Source organism: Callorhinus ursinus, unplaced genomic scaffold (assembly GCF_003265705.2).
Source record: "Callorhinus ursinus isolate GAN/ISIS: 27379988/994484 unplaced genomic scaffold, GSC_fseal_2.0 scaffold54, whole genome shotgun sequence".
In the NCBI taxonomy this organism is placed as follows: Eukaryota; Metazoa; Chordata; class Mammalia; order Carnivora; family Otariidae; genus Callorhinus; species Callorhinus ursinus.
In genome coordinates, this window is record NW_027397116.1 from 1,403,771 (window position 1) to 1,431,433 (window position 27,663).

At 41.1% G+C, this 27,663-nt stretch overlaps 1 protein-coding gene across 3 annotated transcripts in view; it reads right to left on the reverse strand.

Moving 5' to 3' along the window:
- Nucleotides 1–545: 545 nt before the first annotated feature.
- RGS5 (regulator of G protein signaling 5) overlaps nucleotides 546–27,663 on the reverse strand; it is a 48,759-nt gene continuing 21,641 nt past the window's right edge. Inside the window, exons 2-6 of one of the 3 annotated variants that reach the window (XM_073884053.1) lie at nucleotides 24,046–24,156; nucleotides 17,257–17,318; nucleotides 9,197–9,363; nucleotides 5,512–5,702; nucleotides 546–1,144 (exon numbers count right to left, since the gene is read on the reverse strand). In XM_073884053.1, the coding sequence (XP_073740154.1) occupies nucleotides 5,541–5,702; nucleotides 9,197–9,363; nucleotides 17,257–17,318; nucleotides 24,046–24,156 (502 nt within the window). In that variant the 3' untranslated portion in view covers nucleotides 546–1,144; nucleotides 5,512–5,540. Of the gene's footprint in view, nucleotides 5,703–9,196; nucleotides 9,364–17,256; nucleotides 17,319–24,045; nucleotides 24,157–27,663 lie in introns of all 3 variants that reach the window. The other 2 variants (XM_073884052.1, XM_025892097.2) reach the window with 2 other exon arrangements.

Below are 27,663 nucleotides of genomic sequence, written 5' to 3' on the forward strand. Positions count from 1 at the left end.
CTCCCCAACACACATTTCTCATTATTGTTTCTCCCTACAGATCTGCTCCCATTTATGCTTCTTTCTGTACACAAACTTTCCCATCCCTCAGTCCCAACCCTAGCTGGCTAATTTCAGCCCATTACTCAAACTATCTGAGCACCAAATCTAAGGTCATAGAATTGAGCTGCTTGCAATGGCACCAGGATTTCAGCTCTTTCACCAGTGCAAGGGGAGAAAGGAATGACTATAGTCACTGACTATTGCAGGATCCAAATGGTATAATGTGTTAATGTGTTTAGTTCTAACAGTGAACAGCGAGGTCAATAAGTTGCCATTTGAATCCAAGGGAAAGTAGTCAACAGAGTGTATGAGTCTGGGGCACTTTGTATCTCCCTTTCTGAGTTTTGCTGTCGGGCTATTGTATAATTGATGCTTATTGGATAAGGATCATCCCAATTGATTTAGGGCTCACATGGTGTAAGGAGCATAGTGAGCAAGAAAGCCTATCTTAAGGCATAGTTTCATATCAAGCACGTTCGGGAGTTAAGAAGGACTCACAGAGGTTGTGATACAGATATATATTTAATACAATATACATGATCATGGTTACAGATACATGTTTGGTGCTTTATTTACCAAGAAGCATGAGTCACATAGTACACAACATATTGACTGCAAAATCAGAAGATAAACACAATTGTTTCTAAATGAAAAACTTCCGGGATAAATGCTGACAGATGGATTTTCAACCTTTCGTTTCTACTCCTGTCTCTGGGACGTATTTCCTGAAGATGCAGTTTCCAGCATTTAAAAAAAAAATTAGTTTTCCCAAATCCTGATACCATATGACATAAAAAGAACTTTTAGCAAAATATGATCTGGATTACTTCTCTCCATTGGAAAATTTCTCAGCATTTCCCGTTGTTTTGCCTATGCCTTAGCTTATACATTTCCTTAGACAGGAAGTTAAATGCTTTTAATGTATCCATTATGACATAATTGTGATTAGACTCTGCTGTTTTAAATGTTTCCTCTTGCAGGGGGAAGAGAGGAAGGGGGGTATAGGGGTGAGGTGGGGAGGGAAAATACCTTAGGTGAGAAAACAAGTACCTTGCAAAAGGCTTCTTAAACTGGATTTGAATAAGCTTGATGTGTAGCTTCTCTACTAGAAAAATGAGATAAGAAGATTATTATTAAACTGTGAGGTGAGGATAATATTCCCAAGACATTTTTTTCCTTCACTCTCTGCTCTGAGTTTCCATTCAAAGCTGCAAATGTGTCTTCTGTTGGAAGAGTTGATCTTTTCAGTTCCACGATGGTTCACTGATACTGGGGAAGGCCTTTCCTTGGATATCAATTGCTCTGGTTTGCCACATGCCCTATTTGGGCAAAAATATGTTGAACCCAAGCAGCAGTTGCTAAATTGTTACCTGAAGAGCCTCCTCCCAAGCAAGTGCTACATACATACTTGTCTAATAGAATGGAGACCAGAAAACCAGAGAGGTCTAATGACAAGTCAGTCAGGATATACTGAGATGCAGGAAGACCTCATGTCCAGAACCTACATAGAGTTCCCTGGCTCTTAGGTTTAGACGTTTGGATGTTGGAAACTCAGTTCTCCACTCTCTGCTCCCCTGCACAGGTGAGCCAAGTGGGGAAAGCAGATCCTCTACATCTCTTCTTCCTTCTAATCAAGACTCTCTAGGATTTGAAAATGAAGTTCTTCATCTAGCTGCATTGTGAGTCAAGGAATGCCTTGTTTGCAAATCGTAGTGATGACAGCAAGAAGTGGTTGGATTTTCAGTCAAGGGGAGCTGTTCTTAAATGTTTCCTAGTAAGTAGATTAACTTCATAGGTCTGGCACTCCCTTCTTTACCAGTACCCTTCCCTCCTCCCTCCTCTTTCTTCCCCTGAGCCTTTATCTCCCAAACTTGCTAAAGTCCCAGGAAACAGGGAGAATGGGCTGCTAACATACAGATAGCCTTTTAAATAATTTTCATGATCAAATCTGTGATGGAACAGATAATTTGACAAAGCCCTGGCAGGGGATACTTCTGAGTGTATCCATTGATTTGGTGATGGTCAAGTTTTTACTGAAACTTCTGAACAGCTATTATTCTTTGGGAGACAATTAATAACCCCATACTACTGAAATGGAGTCTAGAGAGAGAACCCATCAACCGAGCAAATCCATGGATTTGTATAGGGTAAAAATGAAAACAATCTCTTTCACCAAGTTTTTCTCATTATGCAATAAAAACTGAACTCTACTGATAGTATAATTTATATGATAGAGAATTAGAGTTCCTGAGGCAAAGGGAGCAAAACGTTTCCATATATTTGATGTTATTGATGCGAAAGCAAAGGGACTGAAAGGCCTCAGTTCTCCATCTCAGAAGGTCTATCTGGGAGAAGGAATGTGTGTGTGTGTGTGTGTGTGTGTGTGTGTGTGTGTGTGTGTGTGTTCATGTGAACAAGCACTGCTTTGGTAGATAAACACAGCCTTTTAATTTCCTCTAGAATCAACAATCTAACTCTTTAATCTGGTCCAGTTTGGACCCTAAACTGACGCCAACCCCGAACTGTATCAAACCCAGGCAGAAAATCTTAGGTTGTGGGCCTTTCCCTGGCCTCATCTTGGGTTTCTTTCCAGAGTGAGAAGTGTATACTCCTCTTCCCATCGACCACAGTTTGGCTCCGCTACCTCTCTACATCCCAGATCACTTACGACTGTAGTTCCATTTCCAGGAGGGAGGGAAATGAAAGCACTGAGCACCACAGGACTCTTGCATTAAGTTTCTTGCTTTCCCAGCAATTTACTCAAGACAAAGTGGGGAGGGAGGTGGGGGAGGAAGAGGGAGTGATAAAGAGATGTTACACATTTCTTTTTTTCCTGGAAAGACCATCCCAGTTTTTCTAATTTCCCAGAACTAAAAGAATGTTATTTTCTTTGTGTTGCCATGGAAACTTCCCATAACACTGTTTTCTTCTTTCTTTCTTTCTTTCTTTTTCTTTTTTCCTAAGTTTAAAAACACTTTAAAAATGATTTGAAAGGACGTTTTTTGGGCAATTTTGATATGTTTGCTTTCTCATTTTGGGTTGTGATGCTTGTATCCCTTTTAATTTTATCAGTTCATGTGTTAGAATGGTTTCTAATGTGTGTGTAAACTATAAATTTAGAATCATATATACAGATATATATATATTACATGGCATCATTTGACTGGAAAGCATTCATTCTTTTTTTTTCCTTCACTGCACAGCCCTCATGGTGGTGCTTTTCCTGCCCTTTATCTCCTGAGTTCAGCCTATGAAAAGGGGAAGGTCCTCCTTACCCTCCACTCACAAGTCCTACCTGCTGACATAGGGTGTGTAGTCAGTTCGTGAATACAGTTGATCTGGGTCTGTGTAACGTCAACCATCTGGGTGAGCTCCATAATATCTACTACATTCTCTGGGCATTTTCAAACATTTGACTCTTTGAAATCATGTGAATAAAAAGTTTTGAATTTTCAATTCAATTAACATTATGCTTAAAAAAGGTTTGGCATCCAAGAACAATAACTCCCCTAGATCCTTGGGTTCTTAACATTTCTAGCTGCATGAGAAAGTAAATGGCTGGAGATTTGTTACTGATTTGGGCAGTGTAGACATATGCTGAGCAAGGTGGTGCCAGGAAGTTCTGCTCTGAGTTGTGTGTCATTCCTACACAAATGCACGCGGGGAGGACTTCTCAATGCTCATGGTGTTGATTTGGCCTAGCTGTCGACTGCTTGGTGACCAGTGTCTCTGAAGTGAGCAATATTTCCAACTATGAATGGACTCTTAACACACTGGCAACTGTTGGCAGTGGACCCACTCACTCCAACCCAGTCTCAGAATGTGAAATAGCCAAGTATGCAGAAGGGCATGCTGTCCTTCGAAAGAGCAAACTCAGAGAAGAGCCAACCAACACAACCAGCATTCGCCTAAAGACTACAGTAACATGGTTGCTTCGCTTTCAGTATTCTTAAGAAACAACTGAATAAATGGGCCATAAACATGAAAAATTAGTAGTGTGTGGAGGAGAAAGGAATGTGAAAGAAGGAAATATAAAACTAAACAATGTGATCTTCTCCTTCAACATTCCAGAGTTTTATTCATCCTTTCACAGATACTTTCTTCCAAAATTAACTCAACAGCCTCATCTTGGTTAGCCTTGTACATGGTTAGCTTGCTTCTCCTTATTACTAAATTATGTAAATCACTACTTAATCAAATCTACTAAAGATAAGAAAAAGAAATCTAGCAAGACTTATAATAATGAGAGACATAATTAAAAGGTTAAAGCTACTAAAATATACCACGGCCTATCAGTTAGCTGCTTGCGCGGGACGTTGGGACATAAATGCGCACTTTGAGGGTAAATACGATCCATTAACACAGGGAGCAAAACAAAGAGGCAAGATGGGGTTGCTAAAGAAAAAAGTCACATTATTTTGCAAAATGCGGGGTTCTTTGTAACTCTGTCTTACTTAGAAAGCGTCCACATGTAGTCAAATTAATTTTTCTAAAGATAATTTGGTATTTTGAAGATAATAATCATTTCCTAAACAAACAGATGGCATCATAGGGTAATTAACCATTTTAGACTTGACAGAATCTTTCCATTTTAGCGTATAGTTCTCCTGATATTGAGGTAAGGGACGTTGTGCCGGACAGCATCTGTTTTATTTGACATGAATGGAGTTGAAAATTTTGGAATTTTCTACTCACATGGATTTAAAATTATTTGAAAATTGAAACATTGGGCCTAAACACTAGAGGCATATATACATTTATTAAATACTCCATTGCCAGGTCATTGATTTAATACAGAATATGGTAACTGGGTAGAGGGGAATATGAGAGAGGTATAAGGAAAGAATCAATATGGATTGTGTTCAGATCTATTTTGTAACATTCATGGTTATATCTCTTGTTAATGATCTCCAGCCAACACAAAGACGCTCTAGAGGGAAAATTGATATTTTACATAATGTATTTGCTTTAAAAAATCAAATAATGGCTGCCTCATAAAATTCATTTTATCTTTTACTAACCAGAGTCAGAAATAGAGGGGTGATTGCCCCTGGATCAGAATTAAAACAACAAATGAGATCAATTAATCTCACTTGAAATTGGTCTTTCTACGTCCACATTCTTTTCAGACCAGTTTAGGTGGAGATTCATTACCCAAACCAAATGGACCCACATTCAATGATATCATATTCTTGTCTTATATTTGCTTGCCTTCAGCAGAATTTTTCTGTGATTCTGATTAGCTTTGACAAGAATACACTGAATAGAACTTAATTAAGAATGGGACATGAAGAAGAACCCCGGGAAAGGAAGGCATTCAGACCATATAAACATCCAAAACAAAGTGCTGCACAAGAAGTAAGCAACACTCCCTGGGATTTTTCCCTGTTTGTTTATCTTTGAACGAAGCTGCTATGGGAAAGTATGCAGGTTGCTGGAAAATGTAGCATTATTAAAGAAGTAACTCACAGGGTGATTCTCATAGCCCAACTGAATTACTACTTGATTAATTCCTGGTAAAACTCAGAGCGCACAAAGCGAGGCAGTGAATCCTTTTCCATCAGGGCATAAATTCTCTTCTGGGCCACATCAAAGCTGCTCAGGGAAGGTTCCACCAGGTTCTTCATGGTGATGTCCTTTGTGAAGTGATCAATATTCACCTGTGGGCCAGGAAACAGGGTCATGAGTCAGCTCAGGTTGCAGGATTTGATGACGGGTGGGGAGGGAAGTAGAATTTGTTGCCAGTAAAACACATGAGGGGCAGAGGGTAATAAAAAGTGAGAAACATCATTTCTGTTTTATAGGCAATGGGGTAAGGCAAGTGACACTTTAATACATGCACGAATCAGATGAAGATCCAAGCGGTGTTAGACACTCACCAGGTGTGAGACCCTCCACCGGCAGCTAGTACATGCATATGTGCATACTGTACCTAATCCTCACGACAACCCTATGAATACATATGTGTGTGTGTGTGCGTGTGTGTGTGTGTGTGTGTGTGTGTGTATAGCTTCAGCGGCTTTCTCAAGGTCACAGAGTTAAGACGTTTATTTGCATCCAAGACTCAGAATTTGGATCCAGTGTCCTGATGCCTAATCTCTCAACTTTCCTTCCCCAGCGTTTGCTTTCATGCCTGATGGAGAGAGTGAAGAGGAGAAAGGAATCCTGTCTGGGACCGAGGATCTTGTGCATGACTCCAGAGAAGCAAGGAAACTTGGTCTTTCCTGAAACAAACCAGGAAACTGTGCTTTTGACAGAATAGCAATAAGAATGGCAGTTAATGTTTATTGAGTGCTTCGTCTGTGCAGGCTCCTTGCTGGGAATGTTACTTTAACAGGCTCCATGCTGGTGAACCCATTTAACCTCATAGCTCTGACATCTATGTCTTACAACCGAGGAGCAGAATGTTATGTGATTTGCTCAAGGTCGGAAGTATTAGAGAGAGGATTCAAAAACTTAGCAATGTAGCTTTTAACCAGTAGACTGCAGTGTTGGAAGGCATTGTGGGTTTTATGTCCTGAGTGCAGTGCAGACACACTGCACAAGTCCTGGGGACACTGTTCATTTTAGGGTCTATGTGAATGGTCCCTTGGAGTTGTGCAGTGTACAGCCTCCATGGGCGTGCCTGAGTGTGATTTGAGAGAAATCACTGTTTATCATCTTGTATGCTTTAAGGACCCTTAAGCTATCTGGCTGTAAAAGAGAAAGAAACAGAATCCAAATTGGCCTGTGGTTCTGAATTGGAACACTGGAGAATGTTCCAGGTCTCTCCTGGGCTTCTAGAGGTCCTTGGTGCTGAGAAAAACCATCTGGGCTCAGAGGATGTTGGTGTGGTTGTAGGCAGAGTCAGGGACAAAAGCCTGATGGGGGAGTGCCAGGCCAGAATGGGCTGGATAGGGGGCATGAGCTGTGCTCCAAGGTCCGGGATGGAGGAGTTCAGACTGTGGTGAGATTTTCCATGGTGAGAGGGGCTGGAGTGCTTTCTGCAGGCATGGGGGAAGACGACACAGAACAGCCTCAGAGCTGACGTCCAGGGCCTGCCTCTGCATGTGAAGACTCTGAGCCTAATGAGGTCAAGTTACATGCCCACTAACACTCAGGAGGGACAGGCCGTGATGTACGTTTCTCTGTTCCCATTCTGCTCCTCTTCCTGCCACACTAAAGCAATGCTGCTTCCTTCTCTTACACTGAGTATATACTGAGCTAGGTAGGCAATTCTACTCAGAATGGTTGAACATCATAGAAGTATAAAGCTCTTTCTTAATCTTAATGTTTAAAAGAAGGGATGTCTTGGGGCACCTGGGTGGCTCCGAGCAACCGACTTTTGGTTTTGGCTCAGGTCATGATGTCAGGGTCCTGAGACTGAGCCCCATGTCTGGCTCCACACTCAGTTGGGAGTCCGCTTGAGGTCCTCTCTCCTTCTCCCTCTGCCTGTCCTGCCCCCTCAAATAAATAAATAAGTCTTAAAATAAAAAGGAAGGGATGTCTTTAAAAACTCTAACACATTGTATCCAGCAACTAATAACTGCTATTTATCTATTACTTTTATGTGCATAGACCTCTTCTAATGAATCATTCTGATAAATATTCATCTGTTTACTGAGCCAGGAAAATATTATTGCATTACTTTTAGATATGATCAAATGACAATTTGCAGTGTGCAAATTATCTGTGTATTGAACTATGCATGGCCATTTCTCTTTTCAAAATCTTAGTTCCAGTTTTTGCCACTGTGTTTCTCTACCAGTTCCTGCTGTGAAGAGGCTGAGGTGAATGTTCAGACAGAAAATTGAGATTGCTACTTGCCTGGGCAACTGTGTCATGTGGGTCCATCTGCTACGCGTCAACCTGAACTGGTAAATTTTTCGGTCAAAATGCAAGACTTGGAGAATTTTTAAAGTAATAACAGCTGCAGGTTTTTTTTTTTTTTAATGTTTCCTCACTGTTTTAACAATACCATGAAAAAAATATACGGTTTAGAATCTGGAACTGCCCACTGGGGTGCATGGGTTTCAAGAGTAGCTGGCTGGGGCTGCACGGCCCCTTCTCATCCCTCCCCGAGCGGGAGCCGCGCTACTACAAACAGCACAGATGGGGCACCGCAATCAGGAGCTAAGTTAGCGTCTGGATCAGGTTCTGACAAAACACGGCCGGCTAGAGCAGCTACGCCCGCCGGCCGGCCCCGGCCTGGGTCCTGTGGTCTGTCCCCTCCCCACACTGGCTACAAGGGGGCAGGAGAAGGTGGGTTAGCTTATTCCAGGATGGGAAAATCATCATCCGTTAACCCTGGGCCACACACCCAAGCTCCCGCTCCATCCCCTGGGGCAGGGTTATAAGGGCCAGAGTGAAATTCGAATTTCAAAAAAAAAAACAATCACTTTTTTTTAGTGTAAGTATGTTCCAAACGTGGCACAGGGCCTACTTATACTAAAAAATTATCCTCTGTATGCCTGACATTCTAATTTATCTCAGCATTCTAGTTTTGTTCTGTTGCTAAATCTGGCAACTCTACCCTCGGGGGCCCTCAGAAGTGCGGGAGGGGGTCCTGCTGGCAGAAAAGGCCTGAAGGAAGAGGAAGTAGTGTGTATGTGTGTGTGTGTGTGTGTGTGTGTGTGTGTGTGTATGGGGGGGGCAGTAATCCAGTCAAAAAAGCTTTTTATCCCTCCATAGGAATGATATATTATTTTTTAAAAAAAATCATTTTCCAGAAATTTTCTACACTGGCTGCCTTCAATTGTTAGTAGCTATGGGGTGGGAGGAGGGACAGACATGCACGGACACCCACCCCGTACATGCTGGGCTCCCTGCGGGACCCGGCTCTGTTCGTGACGAACGCCACGTCCCTGCCCCAGCTGAACGAGAAGAAGGCGGCTGAGAAGGGCTCGGGCAAGCTGCCCAACAGCTGCAGTTTTAAAATGCTCTGGGTACACACACATGTATGTATGTGAGATGTTTTCAGCGAAGGGGACCGAGGATGGGAGAATTTTAATTAGGGACCCGTCCGAAGCCACACGTGGAGGAAGGCCTGGGATCGGGATGTCTGTGTCCATTCACCTGACTGTTTATGATGTGCCAGGAGCCCAGGTCCTTTCCTCTCTGCTGCCCAGCTCAGAGAACGGTGGCCACACTCACCCACCTACCCATCAACACCTACCTCTTTAGGAGCCTCTGTTTGGATGAATTCTTCATAAATTTTCTTTGCCTTCTCAACCATCTTGGCAGGGGACTTGATCTTCTTGTAGTCCTCACAGGCAAGCCAGAACTCAAGGTTTTCTTCACTGAATTCAGACTTCAGGAAACTTTTGAAGCTGGCAAGTCCATCTAGCGAGGGGAAAGTTTGGTTGGACGGATAAATACATACGTCCTGCATACATACATACATGTATTATGAATTTATCTAAAATATATCATACACTTATTATGCATTTGCTTGCTTGTTTACAAAACTGTATCTTGTTGTATAGCCTCCGCTCGTTTATTATGTATTTCTGTCACTTACATAAGAACCTTACAAGTGTTAGCTTATTTGCTCTCATTATAGATCTATGAGACAGGTGCTATTAATGTCCTATTTTACAAAGGAGATAAGAGAAGTCAAGTACTATGCCCTTAGTTAACCAGCTGGTAAAAGTGGCAGGGCCGGAATTCAAATCCAGGCAGTATGTATTTGGGGATGGAAGTGTTACCTGTATACAGCATCAAAGAATACTATGAACACGAATACCATCTGGATACTTATCAGTTACCAAAAAGAGAAAAATACACTTGAAACTTGGTTTGGCAGTGTAATACTGATGTTGATTATCACATGCAAATGACTTACAGCCCTTTTCTTTTTTTTCTCCTACAGATGATTTTCGAGCAGATATTATGTTCCAGGCACTATGATAGTATGGTAAGTAAAGTCATCATGGTTCCTGCCCTAATGGAGCTTATGGATTCCAGGGAAGGTAGAAAGAAGACGAAGAAACACAAAAAACATTGACACAACAAAAGAAAAACCATATGAAAGATAGTCACAGTGTAACAGAAGGGTCTTAAGCTCATTTTAAGTTTAAGGAAGGCCCCGTGAGAAAGGGACATTCAGTTTGAGATGTGAGGATGGGTGGGAGAGGACCCAATGAAGTTACCAGGCGGCCGAGGAGTTTACTCTGCCCATCAATCATAGGTCAGTTTTTAAAACATACTAAATTTAACACAATTACAACGATTGTGATTGTGTTTTCAGTGTGCTGTGGCTCATGCAGACTTCAGCTTACTTTAAAATATGTTTACATACATGTAATATATATTATACATAAGTCTATACAGAAATATGTGTATTAGGGGTTCTTGGGTCTGATCCCTGCGTTTCTTTGTCTTTCTTAATCTCCACAGTGAGAGATGAGTAGAAGGCAAGGTAAAGATCTAGGAAGGCACTGGACAGGAATAAAGGAAAAATCACTCTGTATGTTCAATGTTCTCCTTGTTTTTAAAACTAGGTATATATGTTTTTTAAGCCCAAAGTCCAACAAATGCCTATCTGTTGAGAGAGCCCATGTCCACTTACTATCTAAGGAAAGTAGATTTCTGAAGGGAGGGGAGAAGAATTCCAGTTTTGCAGACTGTTACAACCACTGGTCCGCTCTCCATGTCACTTTGCCTCCTGGGGCAGAACCAGGATGACTGTCACCAGTAAGTACATCGGGGTCCAGGGTTGCTCTAACTTGATCCCCATCAGGAAGCACTTGTTTGCCATTCATTCTCTTTGGGGAATACATACATGAACTGAATTCATTTCCTTTGACCTCATTTCAGTCAACTGGCCTTTCCCTCAACTATTTCTCTGTACTGCTTTTAAAAGACTCTCAGCTTCCATTCATTCATCCTCACCGGACGCATGGATTTCATATGGCACACATACAGCATCTAGGGTTGTCTTTTTTTTTTTTTTCGGTTTACCTTCAATACATTTTTATTGTCTGCTTGCCCCTCACAGTCCCCTGCAACCACATTCAATTCTAAAGAAACAGAATGGGTAGGTGATAATTAACTTGGGTTAGATCACCAGCAATTTCTGGCTGCAAACAAAACACTTTGCATTTTAATCCCCTCTTTTTGTACTTCACCTAAAAATTTTTTTTTTATTGATTAACATCTAAAAATACATCTGGGGGCAATGGTAGGCATGATAAACAATTTGCTCTAGAAACCTAGCTAGCAGAATTACTATAAAACTGTTTGATAACATGTGCCTGGATAAAATCAGGTGTGTTTTCCCTCTCTCCCTGCCCATATATATATATATATTTTTTTTTAACTAAGGATTTTACTATATTTCTAGCACCATTTGTTACAATTTAGTGACACGGGAGTCAATATATATGCTAAAAGAAGGCCTAGATCTCTGTTATGGTTAAAGTTTTCAGTGTCTTAAACAAAAGGAGTCAGATTGTCTCTGTGGCAATGGAAAGATGCCCAGGCACTTTTTGCTGCCTGAAAATAACAGCAGGAATGAAGTCTTATGAGAATCCACACAAAACCATGGAGGAAACTATAACTTCACAGAATAAGTCTGTGGCCAATTTACTCTCATCTGGCCCACGTCCCCACAACCCATCAGTCACTCTGAATCACCCATTCCACATCTAAAGGTACAGATAAAATCCCAGTCCTCCCAAGTATTGTTATTTATGACCTGAGGACACATGCCAGGACGCCAGAACAATGTTAACATTTACCAGGCATCTGGGGTGGGTGGGGGCGGGGGGGGGCTTGGAAAATAACTTTACAGTGAAGTAAGTCCATTTCCTGGGTACTGGCTTTATCACTCTCATTGAATTCCACAATATTATTTCAAGATTTTTTATCAGTGCACACATTTTGAACAGAGACTCATATAATGGCTTTATACTCTATTGGTCTAGGAGATGCTTAAAGCTATTCTCTCTCTCAACTGGCTTTTGAGAATTCGCTGGATGGCCCCTTAGTAGGACTCACAAGTCACTCTCCAGATACCTTCTCCTCCTTAGCCTCTGAGTTTCTATTGGTCCATTCCCCAATACTCGCTGTTCAATTCCCATAACCCCTGAGGAAGTCCTCTTGGGTCACAGCCAAATCGACTCCAGGAGGAAGGTCTTTATTCTGCAAAGAACACACACATCTTCTCTGGCCCACACCACTGCCATCCCACTCCACTCCCCAGTTGAGCCCCCAGCACACATCCCTATAAAACCCCTCATTCTTCCCTGCTGAGCCTGGGCAGAGCCTCAGGATACTTGTCAACACATCTCTCCAGGTGTATACTACCGAGGCAGCAGAGGAAGCCCACCTGACCTCTGGTCTTGTGGCAGTAGTCTGGGTTGTGGCCCAAATTATAGTCCCAGAGCTGGCTCTAATGAATGGTGTCACTTTTGACATCCAAGCAAAATAGCGTAGCAGTCCTACCAAAGAACAAAATGAAGCCAGCTATATTTTCCTATGAAAATAAAAAGAGGGTTAGACAAAGCCAAGTCAGTTTAGTATAATAAAAATATTGAAAACGGGATTAGAATAAATCCCTTCTCCTAGAGGAAAGATAGTAAAATTTAATGAATGGACATAACTTACTGGTTCAGAGCATGGGCTCTGGAGTCAAGGCTGCCTGGGGTGGATCTTGGCACAACACATAACTACAGTAACTCGGGCAAGTTTTTCACCCTTTCTGAGCCTCTGTTGCTTCATTCGTTGAATGGATATAATCATGGAACCCACCTGATAAGGTTGTTGTAAGGATTCAGTAATTCATGTAAAGCTCTTGTATGGTATTGAACATGATAGCTCACTCAGTAAGTACTGGCTTTCATCGTTACTCTTCATGCCTAATTTAAAATTAATCTTTATCACCATCTAAAACCCAACTCAAATGTTGCCTCATATGGGAGGTATACTACCCTCCACTTGCTCTTGAAGATTTTTATTATCATGAGGGAAGAGCTCACTTTGTTCTTTTGTTACAACTCTTGCTTACATGCTGGTCTTCTCCAAGAGGCTGTGAATTCTTTGAGTTCAAGGTTTGAGTTTCATTTACTTTTGCCTCTCTTTCATATCCCACCTCCTAGCCTAAATCTGTCCTAATGTTTTTTTTTTTTTAAGAGAGAAAGAGAGTGAGTATGAGTGGGTAGAGGGGGGCAATGGGAGGGGGAGAGGGAGAGAGAGAGACAGAATCTCAAACAGGCTCCACGCTCAGCGTGGAGCCCAATGCGGGGCTCATGACCCTGAGATCATGACCTGAACTGAAATCAAGAGTCGGACATTTAACCAACTGAGCCACCCAGGTACCCCTGTGCTTAACATTTAATAGATTCGTGATGAACTAAATAAGGCCCATTAAGGGAAGCATTTGCTTCCAAGTCACAGAACCGAAGAACACAAACTTAGAAGAAAAATAAATTTTCTGCTACCACTCTAATGTTTTGTTTCCTAAGCAAGTTACCTAACCTCTGTTTGCTTTTCTGAAAAATGGAAATTGTTATTGTACCCACGTCCTAAAATTATTATACTCATTAAATAAACCAATACATGCAAAGTGCTTTGGACAGTGCCTGGTACATGGTGAATAATACACAGAAACTCTTGCTTATATTATTATCATTATTGCTTTAAAGAAATTTGTGGCTGCCAGGAAGATGAGGAACAAAGATGAGCCAGAAAAGAGAAGGGAGAATATTGGAAACCAAAGAGTGAGAAGCAGAAGGCGAATGCAAAGATAGGAAAAAAAGAGAGAGAGAGAAGGCTAGATCCAGGCTCTTCCATCCTCCATGGAAGAGTCCAAATCTCAAGGGTATCTCAGGAAATATTCTGACCTTTTGGAGCTCCTGGGAAAAAAAGAATTCACATAAAATCTTTGCTGCTATTAGATTGTGTTTCATTCCTCTTCTGCCCTTAAAGACAGTCACGTGGAGAAATTTAATGTCACTGTCTTATTTAAGCTCACATGTGCGATCAGTTTTTATATTTAATGAACAACAAACTGGTTATTTGTCCCATGGACCTAATGAAAACAGATGGCCTCACCTACAGAATTGAACACAAAATGTAAGAAATTGACGTACTTTCAAAACAGAGTCAAATACACTGGAGGATTAAAAATGATTTTTTAAATGAGGAAAGATAAGAGAAATCTTGTTAGCTGGAAAAGAAAAGATTGAGTAGCCCCTTAATTGTCCTCTTTTTAAGAGGTTAGGTACCAATGGATTTCATTTCCACTCAAGAAAAATGTGGATTTAAGGAATATTTGGGAAATCTATCAATTGTGAGTCAATATCCTACAAATATTCTTTATAAATTAACTAAGGTGCCACTCCTCAAGGTTAAGTGACTTCATTTATCCAATCAAACATGAAGAAGAGATTGTGGTGTTTCAAATGCATAGATTTCTCAAATGTTTCTTTGTTACCTATTTTGCATCAATCATAGCTAATGTTAGAGATTTCTGATTATAAACCATTAGTTTTAGCAGAGTCAAATAAAAACATCTCATGAGAACCAAGTTGCTGAAGTTTGGCTTAAATTTATTCATGAGGCACAATAGCTGGTGTTTGGGAGAATAAGTCAAACGTTGTTTCTGAAGGTTGATGGTGCCGGGGTAGAATCATGTGGGCGTGACAATCATTCCATTAGTCCCTCTCTAGGGATAGCTAGACAGAGAGAAGCAGAGAGCAAAGACAACGTGGTAAGAGAGAGACACAGAACAAGAGAGGGAGTCATAGAGAGAAGCAGAGGCAGAGAGGGAAGTGGGAAAATAAAGAGGAAGAGAGAGACAGAGAGATAGTAAGAGCAGAGGACTAGACTTGGAGAGAAAGAGGCTATCTTATTCACTAATGGCATCCCCTCTCTTAGGGTGTGGCTCTCTTTTGTTTCCGTGAGATTTCTCTATTCATACCAGAACCCCTCTTTTTCACTTGAGCTAGTTTGAATATAGAGATACCCTTTCAAAGGAAGAATTTTGACCTGAATGATTATCAAATTCTTTTCCATTTATCACTCGGGGAAATCGATTGCCCAAGTCTTAAAAATGTTAATTACTTAGTAGGAAAATTATGTAGAACTTAAGATTATATGGACACTCTCTCAGTCTCTAAAATAAATAAATAAATCTTTAATGAAAAGATTTTATGGACACACATATACACAGATACATACTATATAACACACATATCTATGCATATGTAATTTTTAAATATATATGATTAAGTGAAATGTGAATATTACATACAGATATTTACACAAACACACACGTGAATATATATTTTCCACACTGAGAAGTAGAAAACATTACTGTGAGAGTCTCAGGCCTTAAGGTCATACCATGGTAATCATTTATTTGCAACCTGAAAGACTTCAGTCCCTCAACAAATGCTAAGGTGTTAACACTAACTGCCTCTGACTTAACTTCTACCCCTATCTTTCTTATACCAATAGCTCCCTGTCTCCTACAAGCCTGAAACATATAAACATGTGGCCCAAAGGATTAGTGTGACTGAAAAGGATTGTATATGGGCACACAAATATATATCCTTCTCCTTAGCGGTTTTGCAAACATGAAAATAATTCTGCTAATTCTCAGGATTTCTTGACCATAGCAAGATATACCTATACCCAGGAGACTTAGGATTCATAATGTATCAATATACCATCTGTCAGGTTGCAATTGGCCCCAAAACCATTGTGTAAGACAAGAAATAAGTCAATTGATAAACATATATTTTTTTCTCTTGGTTGAGCTCATGGGATTTCTGGGTCCAGCAAATGAATGAATGAATTCATTCATTCACACATTAAGTCAACAAACATTTACTGAACACCTTGTATGTGTCAGGGCAGGGTATTTTGTTTAGCACAAACAATAAAAAGAGAATCAAAAGTAGATAAGATTAAGAAAGTTATGAAGTCGAGGTTTGGCTGTTCTGCCTCCAAATATAAAATAATGATTCTAAACAGAAGCTTCCCTACCAAAAACAAGACAAATAAAAAAACTTTCATATATAATTCAACATATGTTCTTTGTTATCTACTCTGGGCCTACTGATCATGATTCTCCTGTGATAAATATTTTTTAAATCCTTATTTTTGCAAAGTATCTAACAAAGTTTCATATGCCATTCTTGGGGTGAAGATGGAGAAATGTGGGTTGAGTATCTTAAATTGAATCATATTCTTAAAATGAACTATTCGACAAATTTATTCTCCCTATATTGTGTACTTCTTATTGGGATATTATTCAGATCAAAAGATTGAGTCACTGAGTTTATAATCTATCATAGGAGGAAGACACCTATGAAAAAGTACATGGTAGCAAGTATTAAGCAGGAGAAAAGTTGTGCAGACAAAGGCTCTGGAAGCTCAGAGGGAGATCATTCTGGATGGCCAAGGAAGACTAGGCATTTAGTATTTAGATTCACTTTTATAGGAGAGGAAGAATTTCAACAGATAGAGATATGAATACAAAGTATTCCAACCAAAGGGATTGCATGCAGAAATTCCCAAGGGAGGGGAGAATGCTTCAGTGTGACTGCAGACCAACCATCTAGTTATTGTGGAGCATCTTAAACATTGGAAACTTGAACTTGAAACCATAGGCCTTGGGAATCGGTAAGGATTTGCATTAGGGGACAGGTAAGTAGTGCTCAGGTGTATTGGTATTAGCTTGGAAATGGGTTCTTTCTGGCATTTTGTTGTGTCTTGAATAAAGATATAAAGTCAAGCACCAGAAGAGGAAACCAAGGCTGGGGGAGAGAACAACCCATATCGGGCCACAAAAACAGTTAATAGCAGCTTGGACTGGGACATACTACCCCACTGTGCTTCCTAATCCAGTGATCTGCACATGGCTCTAGCCAATCCTTGTCAAGCCATTAGGAGGCTAAGCTGGAAAAGGCAGTATCTCTCTTTTACTGATGAAAACATTAAGAAGCACCCAGGTCAAGCCACATGAGTAAGTAGGACAGATGGGAAAACAATGTGCAATCCTGAGTCCTCAGGACAGTTTATTTTCACATTCTCTTCCAGTGTAGTAGACCTTCCTCTTTTTGTGAGCTGGATAACCACCCCCCCTTGGCATTCTTCCCTTGCTGAGATCACTTTGAAAAACTGAAGAAATGTCAAAATTGGAGAAGAAGGACACAGGTAATACAAAGGTGATTTTTTTGCCTCTCTCCCTCCCCTGACCTTTTACAAAAGACAATTCCAACTTACAGTTGTTCTGCAGGAGCTTGTCCAAGGAGTCACGCCACTGCAGGGCCTCATCCAGGGTGGGTCTAAATCAAGAATTCAGGAAAAAAAAAAAAAGACAACAGCCATGAGAAGGGGATTAACCACATTCACTGACAATGTCTTGGACCTGCTTTTCTTAGAAATGATATACCCAATGACCCATCCTCAGGACAAGGGAGTTTGACTTATTTTCTTTCTGACAATCAGGTTTGGTGGGCTGGATTTGCTTTCACACACCAATATTGTTTATTTTCTTTTTTTTAAGATTTACTTATTTATTTGAGAGAGAGAGCAAGAGAGCAAGAGCACGAGTGGAGGGGAAAGTCAGAGGGAGAGGGAGAAACAGGCTCCCTGTGGGGCTCGATCCCAGGACACTGGGATTGTGAACTGAGCCAAAGGCAGACACCTAACCAAACTGAACCACGCAGTCACCTCAATATTGTGTATTTTCATCTCCTCTTGAACAATCTGTTTGTGTCTCTCTCTTTTTAGAAGTAAAGTCTATTTGTCATGAAGCTGTGTCTTGACATTCTTGTATATCTCATGACAGTATCTCCAATTGTGATCTTTTTTCCCAAATGTAACAAAGTGAAATCCAGTTGCCCCATTATAGGGATTGAACTCATGTTCTCTGTCTCACCAGTGCTCCCCTTTAGCTGCCCAATTTAATCAGCAAAGGGCATTTGATTCCACGTCCTATTGCCATCATTAAGGCTGGTGGAAGATGGAATGTGAGATGCTGCCTCATGGTGGAAATGTGATCATGGTACATCTACATTTTTAAAAATCTGGGTGCATTTTTTCCTGCCCAGTTAGGATAGGATACTGATTTTTAAAAGGTTTTCTCTTTCTGAGAAGAAAAGTGGTTATACATCATGAATGAGAATGTTGTACATAAATGCTCTAGATGCTGCCTCAAAAGGAGAAGGTAATAGCCAACACATAATTACCCTTAGGTTGTCTTTGTTTTAACATTTATATATACATAAACCCTGCTGTTATCTCGTTATAACCACCAATTCTTCTCTCACAGCAGGATTGTGTCAAGGCAGGCGGCTGTTGTCTGGGAAAAATGGCTGACTGTGCTCTCCTGGGGCTCCCCTGCTCTAACTCTTGCATTGTGATGTGAGTTCTTCCTTGTCAAATCAAGAGACTAACAAGGCATGTATTAGAATATTAAGGCCAATGAAGGTGTTTTTCCTAAATTGGAACTTCCTTAGCTCTTCCCTTTTTTTTTATCTTCTCTTCAGACAGTCCAGGAACGTTCCTGCTTCTGTGTGTGTGTGTGTGTGTGTGTGTGTGCGTGTGTGTGTGTGTGTTTGTTTTTAAATAATATATTGGGGCTTTAAGCATTCAGGTTAGCAGCTGAGGTTGGTAAGACAATTGCTGATTTCACTTTTCACTGTGCTGTCTTTTATTTTATGTAAGGAGTCCAAAATGGCAGTTGATTTTTTTTTGGCTTAAGTGCTGTGAATATTGCCTTCACTTCCATGGTCTTCATTGCAGAATATGTACAGATTTGGAGTCTTAATTATTTGGCTTTTCATAAAGCTTTATGTTTTTACTATTTGAAGACTAAACATGGTGAAAAAAATCTCACATAGTTTCTGTTTTCTTGGCTGGAAACACAGGTGTCATTGATCAAGTGCTCCACACCAATTCCTCGGAAATTTATTTTTAATAAGTGAACAACCTTCACTCCCCCATTTTCTTCTGGTTAGTATAAAGGAGCACAGGAATGAGAAATGACATGAGGAAGGGATTGCAAGTATGTCCTTATATTTTTCTGCCTCATTTTATGTCTAACCAGAAAAGGACTTGTTTTCTAGAGGTCGTAACTCCTTTTGGCTCTTCTTTATTACCTCATACTGAGAACTCTTCCTATGTATATATTATTTCATATCTACATTTTTAGCATTCAGGGCTTACACATCTTAATTTCTTCACTACAGCAGGTTCAGTGTTCTGCATATAATAGACACGCACCAAGGCTCTATCGATTGTTGACAGAAACAGTAAGACATTAAATAATTGGACAAAAGAAACAGAGCAAGGAGAAGGCCTGGCTCACTCACCAAATCTCTTTCTGATTTTATAAATATTCTCATAAAATGAAATCACCTTCTTTCTCCCTCTTTTCTTCTGGTTGGTATAGAGGAGCACAGGAAGAAGAAATGACATAAGCAGTTGCACCCAACTTTAGCGTTCTACCAGACCCGATTTGTCCCAAATGGTCTTGTTAGAACCAGACTAATGATCAATAGCAGCAGTACATCACAGCCAAGATTAAATTCCTGAAAAGGACATGTGCAGAGTCCGCCTGGGGGTTAAATTAGTCCAAATTGATTCAAGGACACAGTTGAGCAGGACGCATGCCCCACAGCACAAAGCCCAGTGTTCCGATTACCAGCCTAGGAGGTAGCAGAGGTTCATCCTGTCCTGATTCTCAGAATTTGCCAGCCCTCATTAAGTCTGACTTCTTTGGAAACAAGATAGATGCAGATCTAAATGGCCAATAAGTGCCCTGGTTTGCAAGGTCATCGCTGACCACAGAGAGTGGGCACGGACTCTCTGTGTGGGTGTGGGGAGAGGGGGAGGAAGCCAGTTCACGTGAAAGACAAAATAAACATTTATAGAGATGATTAACTGTGTGTTTTATAATGCCCGGTGTAAATGCCAGCTGGTCCAGGAAGTGACCATCTTGACTGGACGTGTTCTCTCTCTTTACTATACCCTTACCAATATACTTGTCGAATCTCTTTCATGGCAACAATGAGCTCACTGCCTAAAGGTAGAGTTTGTTGGTCATGGAGAATTTCTCTCCTTCCACCTGTCCGATGGCGCACCCCCTGCAGCACTAATCTGTACTGCAATAAGCATGCGTCAAATGCAAACACTCATGATGATTCCGTGTGCCCATAGTTAGTCTGGTTGATGAAAGCCATAAATGACCTGAAACTTCCATTTCGAATATCTTAGCCCCATGAACCATTACTCCAACTGTTGGCAACTCTGACACTTCCTAAACTGTAACCATGAGAAAGTATTTTAACCTCTCGAAACACCAGTGGTTTCCTTTCCTTGTTTTGTTTTGTTTTGTTTTTGTTTTTAAATCTACACAGTGCCTGGCACACGTTTAAACACTTCTGGTAATGTTTTCACATGCTTTTCTTCTTGACAAGGAAAATGAAATCCCAGTTATTTATTGGTACTTATGTGCCCTCTCTGCTCTCCCTTCCTTTCCCACAGGGCAATATGGTCATGACTCTGCTCAAGTCCATTCATGGACATTTGTTAAGCCCTTACCCCATGGCCAACAGTGACCTGGGCGCCGAGGATGGGGATGCAGATAAAAAAACCTGCCACTTTTCGTTGTCTCTGTGTGGGCCAAACATTGTACATACAACTGTAATCCCGGCAGTCAGGCTCGCTCAGCTGTTCACCCGGTGAGAGTACGGGTGTGGGAACGCTTGGTAACTGTTCTCCCCTGTGTATGGCTGGGTTCTGCTTATGTGTGGAGGTGATTCTAGAGTTAAAAAGTTAAAACACCACCAACAAAATGTGGTTAAAAATTAGTGGCATAGGCAGGGGGCAAAGGAACCTCTAGGATATAAAATAAACTATAAGAACTAAACTATATAAACTAAACTATCTATATCAGCTCCTGAGAATTTCTCAACTGATTCTATGACAAGCCATGGTAACAGTTTTTGCAAACTAAATTTATGTGGTGTGCTGATTTGTTTATTACTCATTATGAGGACCTAGAGCACAGCCTTGGGGAATGCTCACACATGGAGAGGGTAGGCAAAAGTGGGAATCCTGAGAGAGAGAGGAGAAGGCAGGGTTAGAAGTGAAGGAAGATAGTTTTCAGGAGGCCAACCGTTGAGCAGACAAACTCTGGCAATGGGTCAAAGTGAGGCTTTAGAGAGGGTCGTATGGGTAGTAAGGTCTAAACCGGATAAGCAAGAGTGAAGAGAAGATCCTGGAAGCAGCAGCTTTTGTGAAAGAAGATTCAAAAACAAGCAAGCATCACTGAGAGTCACTCAGAATAGAGTTGAGCAGATGTTGAGGAAGCGGGGCCCATCTCCAAACTGACGCTTGCCAGTAACACCTGGACCACTTCCTGGAGCAATCCTTCTGCTCCGGACTGAGATAGAGATAATGTAATACCTGTCAGCTGAGCAGCCAACCGTGCATTAGACAGTTAGAAGTCTGCTTGCATCAATCACAATTCTTCCAAAGCATGTTATGTAACCTTGTGGGTTTTGCCTTTATAAGCCTGCACTTCACGCTGGCTATTGGGAACCCATTTTTTATTTTGGTCGACTCTGTGTCTCCTAGATTGCCATCCCTAAGACCCCAAATAGATGCTTTGGTTGTTTTACAGTCTCTTCTTGATTGACACGTTCTACGTCTAGAACTCCCTGATGAAAGCAAGAGAAAGGGAGAGGAGTAGAAGGGCGGGGCCGAGAGAGTTTTTTTCAGAGTGGAACATGGGCTCAGAGGGAGAAGAGCAATTAAGAATACTAAGATGATAACAGATCCTGGCTATGGGTGGTAGGGATATAGGCAACACTTTTCTGTTTTTGTTTTGTTTTTTTTTTTGACTTCTGTTTTTCTAATGAGAAAAATAAAACCATTTAAAAAATAGAAAATGCTTTTTTTGAGAGGGGGACGGGAGGGGTGGAGGGAGAGGGAGGGAGAGAATCTTAGGCAGGTTCCATGCCCAGCAACAGAGCCTGACACAGAGCCTGACATGGGGCTTGATCTCCTGACCCTGAGATCATGACCTGAGCCGAAAATAAGAGTCGGAATCGTAACCGACTGAGCCACCCAGGTGCCTCACAAAATGCTTTTTAAAAAAGGGATTGCTTTTTTTTTAAGGGATGAGAGGGTTAAAAATACCTTCAGTCTGGAGAAGGTTTATTTTCTTCTCTGAGAGAAGAACACGGGTACAAAAATACAGAGAATTTTTAAGTGGGGAGAAGAGAGATTGATTGAGCTCATACAGAACACAGTCTTTTCCTGTTAGTTAAAAGACGTGGACATTTGCTAAACCCGAGGAGATGGAACGGGTTTAGGGGCTTGGAAGAGGGTGGGAAAGGCTTGTAGTGGTCACTAACAAATGCAGTAGAGAAACACGTTCTCTACGGATATGAAGGATTTTTTTTTTTTCCAAAACAATTCAAACTAACTCTTGGAAGAAGAAAGGAGATAGAAGACAAGAGAAGAAAATCATCCAATAAATATCAGCCTCAGCTTTCCTTCCAAACTGCTTCTGTCCGAATCCCTTTAAGCCAAATCGCTCAAGTGTCTGTGTGGAACATTAAAGCAGAGAATCAAAGGAGGAAATGTAGTACCCTATTTTTAAAAGTGAATTCCTACAGATCCATAACCACCACATTGTTTACTTCAAAATAGATTTTTTTGATCTGTTACTGCTATGAAATGTGGTTCTTATTCCCCACCAGTGCCTGTTGCCTGCCTCTCCCCACTGAATTAGCTTCTTTTTTCTAAATGCACCAAACTCAATTATGCCTCACTTCCAGTTGGGGAATCACTTTGAAGTAATAAGAGGAGAATGGAACTATCCACTTAGGTTGATGGAAAAAGATTTAAAAAGAAGAATCCGTCTTTTTATCTCCCAACCAATCCAGCTATATTAAGCTGAAGGTCATTTGGACCAAGAGAAGATTGGCCAGTTTATACAGATGTCAAATTTAAAAAAGAAACGGAGGTTAAAAGGGATTCCTGTGTTTTTACCGCCCTTCTGTCATCTCCTCGAAGCTTTCAGATAGCAGAGTGAAGGAATTCCAGTACATTTGGCTTTTCTTCTTCCCACTCTCCTTTCTTGATTTTCATGCCCATGAAAATGTTTGAAGGGGAAGATGGAGGGTGTCTGGGGGGGTGGGCAAGGACTGGCCACGTAGCTGGGGCAACGGTGAGAAGCTGTGTGGGAGCTGTGGGGAGTGTTACCAAGTCAAAGCAGAGTCTGTGCAAACGGGGAGGTGCACTCCCTGCTGGAACAGCTTGACTCTGTAGAATTACAGTTTTGCTCCATGCCTAAATTGATGGAAATACATGTGCGAAGGTAGGGGAGAAGGGAGAGAGAACTACGGAAGTCCAGTCAGGAATACTAATTTATGGATTGGGGTTAAAAATGCTTCATATACATTAAATAGAGTTGGTTGGGCAAGAATTCATTCCTCTGTCAAGGAACAGTCTTCTGTTCCTCTATTGGACCCTGAAGGAATCACATTTTGGAGAAGAAGCTAAATTAGGCTTAAATTGTCTGCCTTGGTCTTAGCATCTTCCTGAGGGAAATGTTTCCATTTCTATCTTCCTGCTGAGGAAGCAGCCTTGGCTCCTTCCTTAGCAGGTGAGCATCCAGTGATCTTAAGTAACCCGGTCAGGAGCGGTTTCCTGACACCTAGGCAGCAGGTGAATAGGTATTTTTTGTCATACTTTGTGTGGTAAATAATTGAGGAGGAGGCTGGTGCCATTTTATGAGGTATGGTCTGTCTCTCAGATGAGGTCCCAAGGCAGGGCTTTCTCTTTATTTTTTAAGTAACCTGACGGTATCCCATATTATGTTCCAGACATAGGAGAGTAAAAAATGCTCATTTACAAACCAAGTCTCTGAGGGATCTTATGATCTTCAATGAGTAATCGAGAGTGGAGAGCTCTCCAGATGAGGGATGGAACCATACACTTCAGAAATAGCCATCCTCTGGAAGAAAAAGAGTGGAATCCATACTCATGACTCACTTCTGGGTCTTGGCTGGTTTCTCCGGCTTCTCATTGTATGGAATGACAAGGTCGACTGCTGAGTCTGGCTTCTGGAGGAGAATTCCCAACTTGAGCTTAATCTCCTTGGCCCTGAAAGAAAAGATGTAAGGCAGGATGGGAACACCATATGAGCATACGGATCTGAAACACAGACTTCTTTCTGTGTTAAAGAAACAAAAATGAACAAAACTCTATTTTTACTGTTGGGGCAGGAAGAATACTAATGTAGAAATGGGGACACATGAGTTCTAATAATGAACATTTATCAAGCTCTTCTTATGTCCCTGGTTAATATGCATTATCTCTTTTCATCTTAATTACTGTTTTGCATGTATTCTTTCACTTTATATATGACAGATACTGTAGTACTATTCCCACTTTACAGATGAAGACCCTGAAAGTCAGAGTGTTTAAATAACTTACTTAAGACAACCCAGCAAGTCTGTGGTGGAGATGGGACTGGAGCCCACACCGTCTGACTCCAGTGTTCACAGGTGAGCTACTCACTGTGTTGCCTACCTGTCTTCTGTGAGCTTTGGTCCCAGATCTGCCATTAATTAGATGTAGACTATTCAAAAAAAAGTCATCATGTTTTACCACTAGGCCTCAGTTCCCTCATCTATAAAGTGACAGAGTTAATCTAGATGTTTTCTTCAGCTATCTCTAGCTATAAAATTAAAGTATTCTGCCTGAAGATGTATTCCCTATAATGGAATAGATGGATTTGATTTTTTTTCCCAACTGCTTACCTATTGTTCCATAATGGCTACTGGGGTATCCTATGCAGTAAGCCTTCAGGAGATGAGTATTCATTGCCAACGGACCGATGATAGCAGCATTATGTCACTGCTTTCTACCCTCAACATTTTAGTGAGTAGATGTCAGAATTCTGCATCTTCCTCTACCAAAGGATGCAACTGTTTTCATACCTCATTTCAAAACTAACCGTCTAAGTTATCCATTATTTCATGGTGAGTCTGAACTCAAAAGAACACCAGGCAAATCTTAAGCATTAATCCATAAGGCAAGCCATTGTATATGGAGAGACCCAAAAAGCTGTTTTTCACTATTTCCTCAGTACTTTACAGAAGCTCTTCAGATAGGATGTATCATATTGCACCATGGTGGTTGATTCACGTCTGTTTTCCAAGCTGGGTGTGAGAGCCCTGTGAAGGGGGGCATCGAGTCCTAAATACCTTTACCTCCTGTGGTAGCACAAGGCATGGTGGCACTGTCAACACTCAGAAGCATTCCCCAGAGTCAACTAAAAATATCTTGAATTTGTTCCTCACAAATCTCCTAACATTTATCTCCCAGTCCATGCCAATCTGAACCAAAATCTTCAAGAGTTATGATGGGATTCATCTTGTGGCTAGATAGGGCTTTGCTGCTATAAATAGACTTTCCCCATCCATTCACATGGAGACAGTGATGAGACAATTTAAGTAAATCAAACGTGTGAGATTAACAATCATGGATATCAGAGAGGAAAAGTTAAGGAAATGGACTGTATTGCTTACCCAAAAACCCTATAAATATTGAGTTGTATCATAGTTTCTTTTAGTATCATAAATATAATTTTCAAACTATGATTTAGATTGCCACTTCTACAGTGTTTTTTCCTTTCCATTTCTTTCTGTGCCCATTCTTTCCCTAGGACCCTCTCTCTGGTTGAAGCCAGGTTGGATCCCACACCCCAACAGATCAAGCTCACCCAAGCACGGCACTTTGCTTGAAACTGGGCAAGTTCCGCGGGGGAGCTTATATAACACATGAGAATAAGAATAAGTGTCATTTTGATTCCCAGCTCTGCAGGTTGCTTAAATTAACTAATGTTTTGGATTTTTTGCCTAGAAAACAGGACTGATAAAATAGTACATCCTCTTTTTTCGTGATGATTAAATATGCTAATGCATGTGAATCACTTAGCAGAGCATTTGGCATATAATACTGCTTCTTCAAAGTTAGTTCTAAGTGCATAATCATTTTTCCAACTGAGCTCAACCCGTGTTCCCTAGCTTCAAGTACCAAATTAAAACATCCAAAAAGATTCCCACAGGTTACTAAGAATTACTACACCCACCACCTGCCATATTCTAGCTCTGGCGACAAGAATCACCAATTTCATATTTATCTGGAAGAGAAGGAAAACATTACAAGAGTAAGGAAAGGGGGAGTGAGGGGAATGCATGCAATATTTGTGGCTACCCTCTGCTGGCTAGTGTCCAGTAGGATGACCAGAAACACCAGGTCCATCTTTGCAGTCAGGTCATAATATCCCACCCAGCTCTTGAGGACCTTCATACATAACACTCTCCTCCTGGCCCTAGTGCCCCTCACTTCCGGCCCGTAAGGTTAGTGCTGCATGCAGCAACTGTTTTCAGCCTCAACCTTGACTCAGTAGTTCACTCACCAATGTTTAGATAAGGATTATCTATGGAATGTGTCTCAGATGCTTGGTTTTTTGTTTGGTTGGTTCTTTAGGTTTTTGGTGTTTTGTGTTTTTTTTGTTTTCCTTTCAACTTCTGTTTCTTTCTTTTTTTTTTCTCCTTATATCTTTAGCTCCATTTGAGCTATTTGCTTTTGTAAAAGGCAGAGAGATATTTGTATATGATTGCCTTGTGAAAGAATAGGGTGGACATGAAGGGGTAATTAGAACGAAGGAGTGGAGTGTTTTTAAATTTCATTTATCCGTGACTCCTTGATCGTGCTTACTGTGTCAGCAGTAGGCAGTAAACAGAAAAACACAACGTTTGGTCCTTGCCTTCAAGGTACTGATAGCCCACTGGGACCTCAAACTTGTAAGCTATCACAAGCAGCTGTTCAAGGGGAGGATGTCTGGAGAGCGCAGAGCTCCGGCCCACCTAGGCAAGTCAGGGGAGCTTCTCACAGGAGGTACACCAGGGGCCGGGTGGACAAGAAAAGGACAGACCTTCCAGGCAAAAAAAGGGGAATGTGCCTATTGTTCGAAAGGATGCGGGAGTGGCTCTGTATTGCTTGAGTGTAAAGTGTGATCAGGGAGAGCAGAAAGCCATGTTCCATGACGCAGGCTCACTCTGCCTATCCTTCCTGGTGAACGGAAGGATGACAGAGGAGTCTCCATACAGCACTCAGCCTAGGGCAATTTTGGTAGGAAGACAAAAAAAAGGGGGGGGGGTAAAATGACTGAAAGGTGACTTCAAAGACGGTGTCTGTGTAAACAGGTGGCATCTTTTCTTACAAACTCAGTCAGTATGTTTCAAGTTTTTCTTTTGTTAACTCTTTCAGGATGTATTTTCCCATGAAAACACTGTCTATCAATGGTGGTTAAATTGTTAAGACATCCCACAAAAGCTTTGAAAACCAGAATGAATCAGAACCCACTAAGGTTTCATCAGTATCACTGCTTAAATAAGTTTTTCATGGGATGACCTAGAAATCAATGGCCATTTATAACATTGCCTATAGAAAATTATATTCCATTTCCTCAGGGTAGACAAACATACCAGTATATCAGATTACTCTTTTCCTCATACTTGCCCTGGGGATTATAAAGAAGAAAGGAAATTCAGGGCTTTGTTAAAACTTCCTCTAATGGCTTCAACTCCTGGCTTTGTA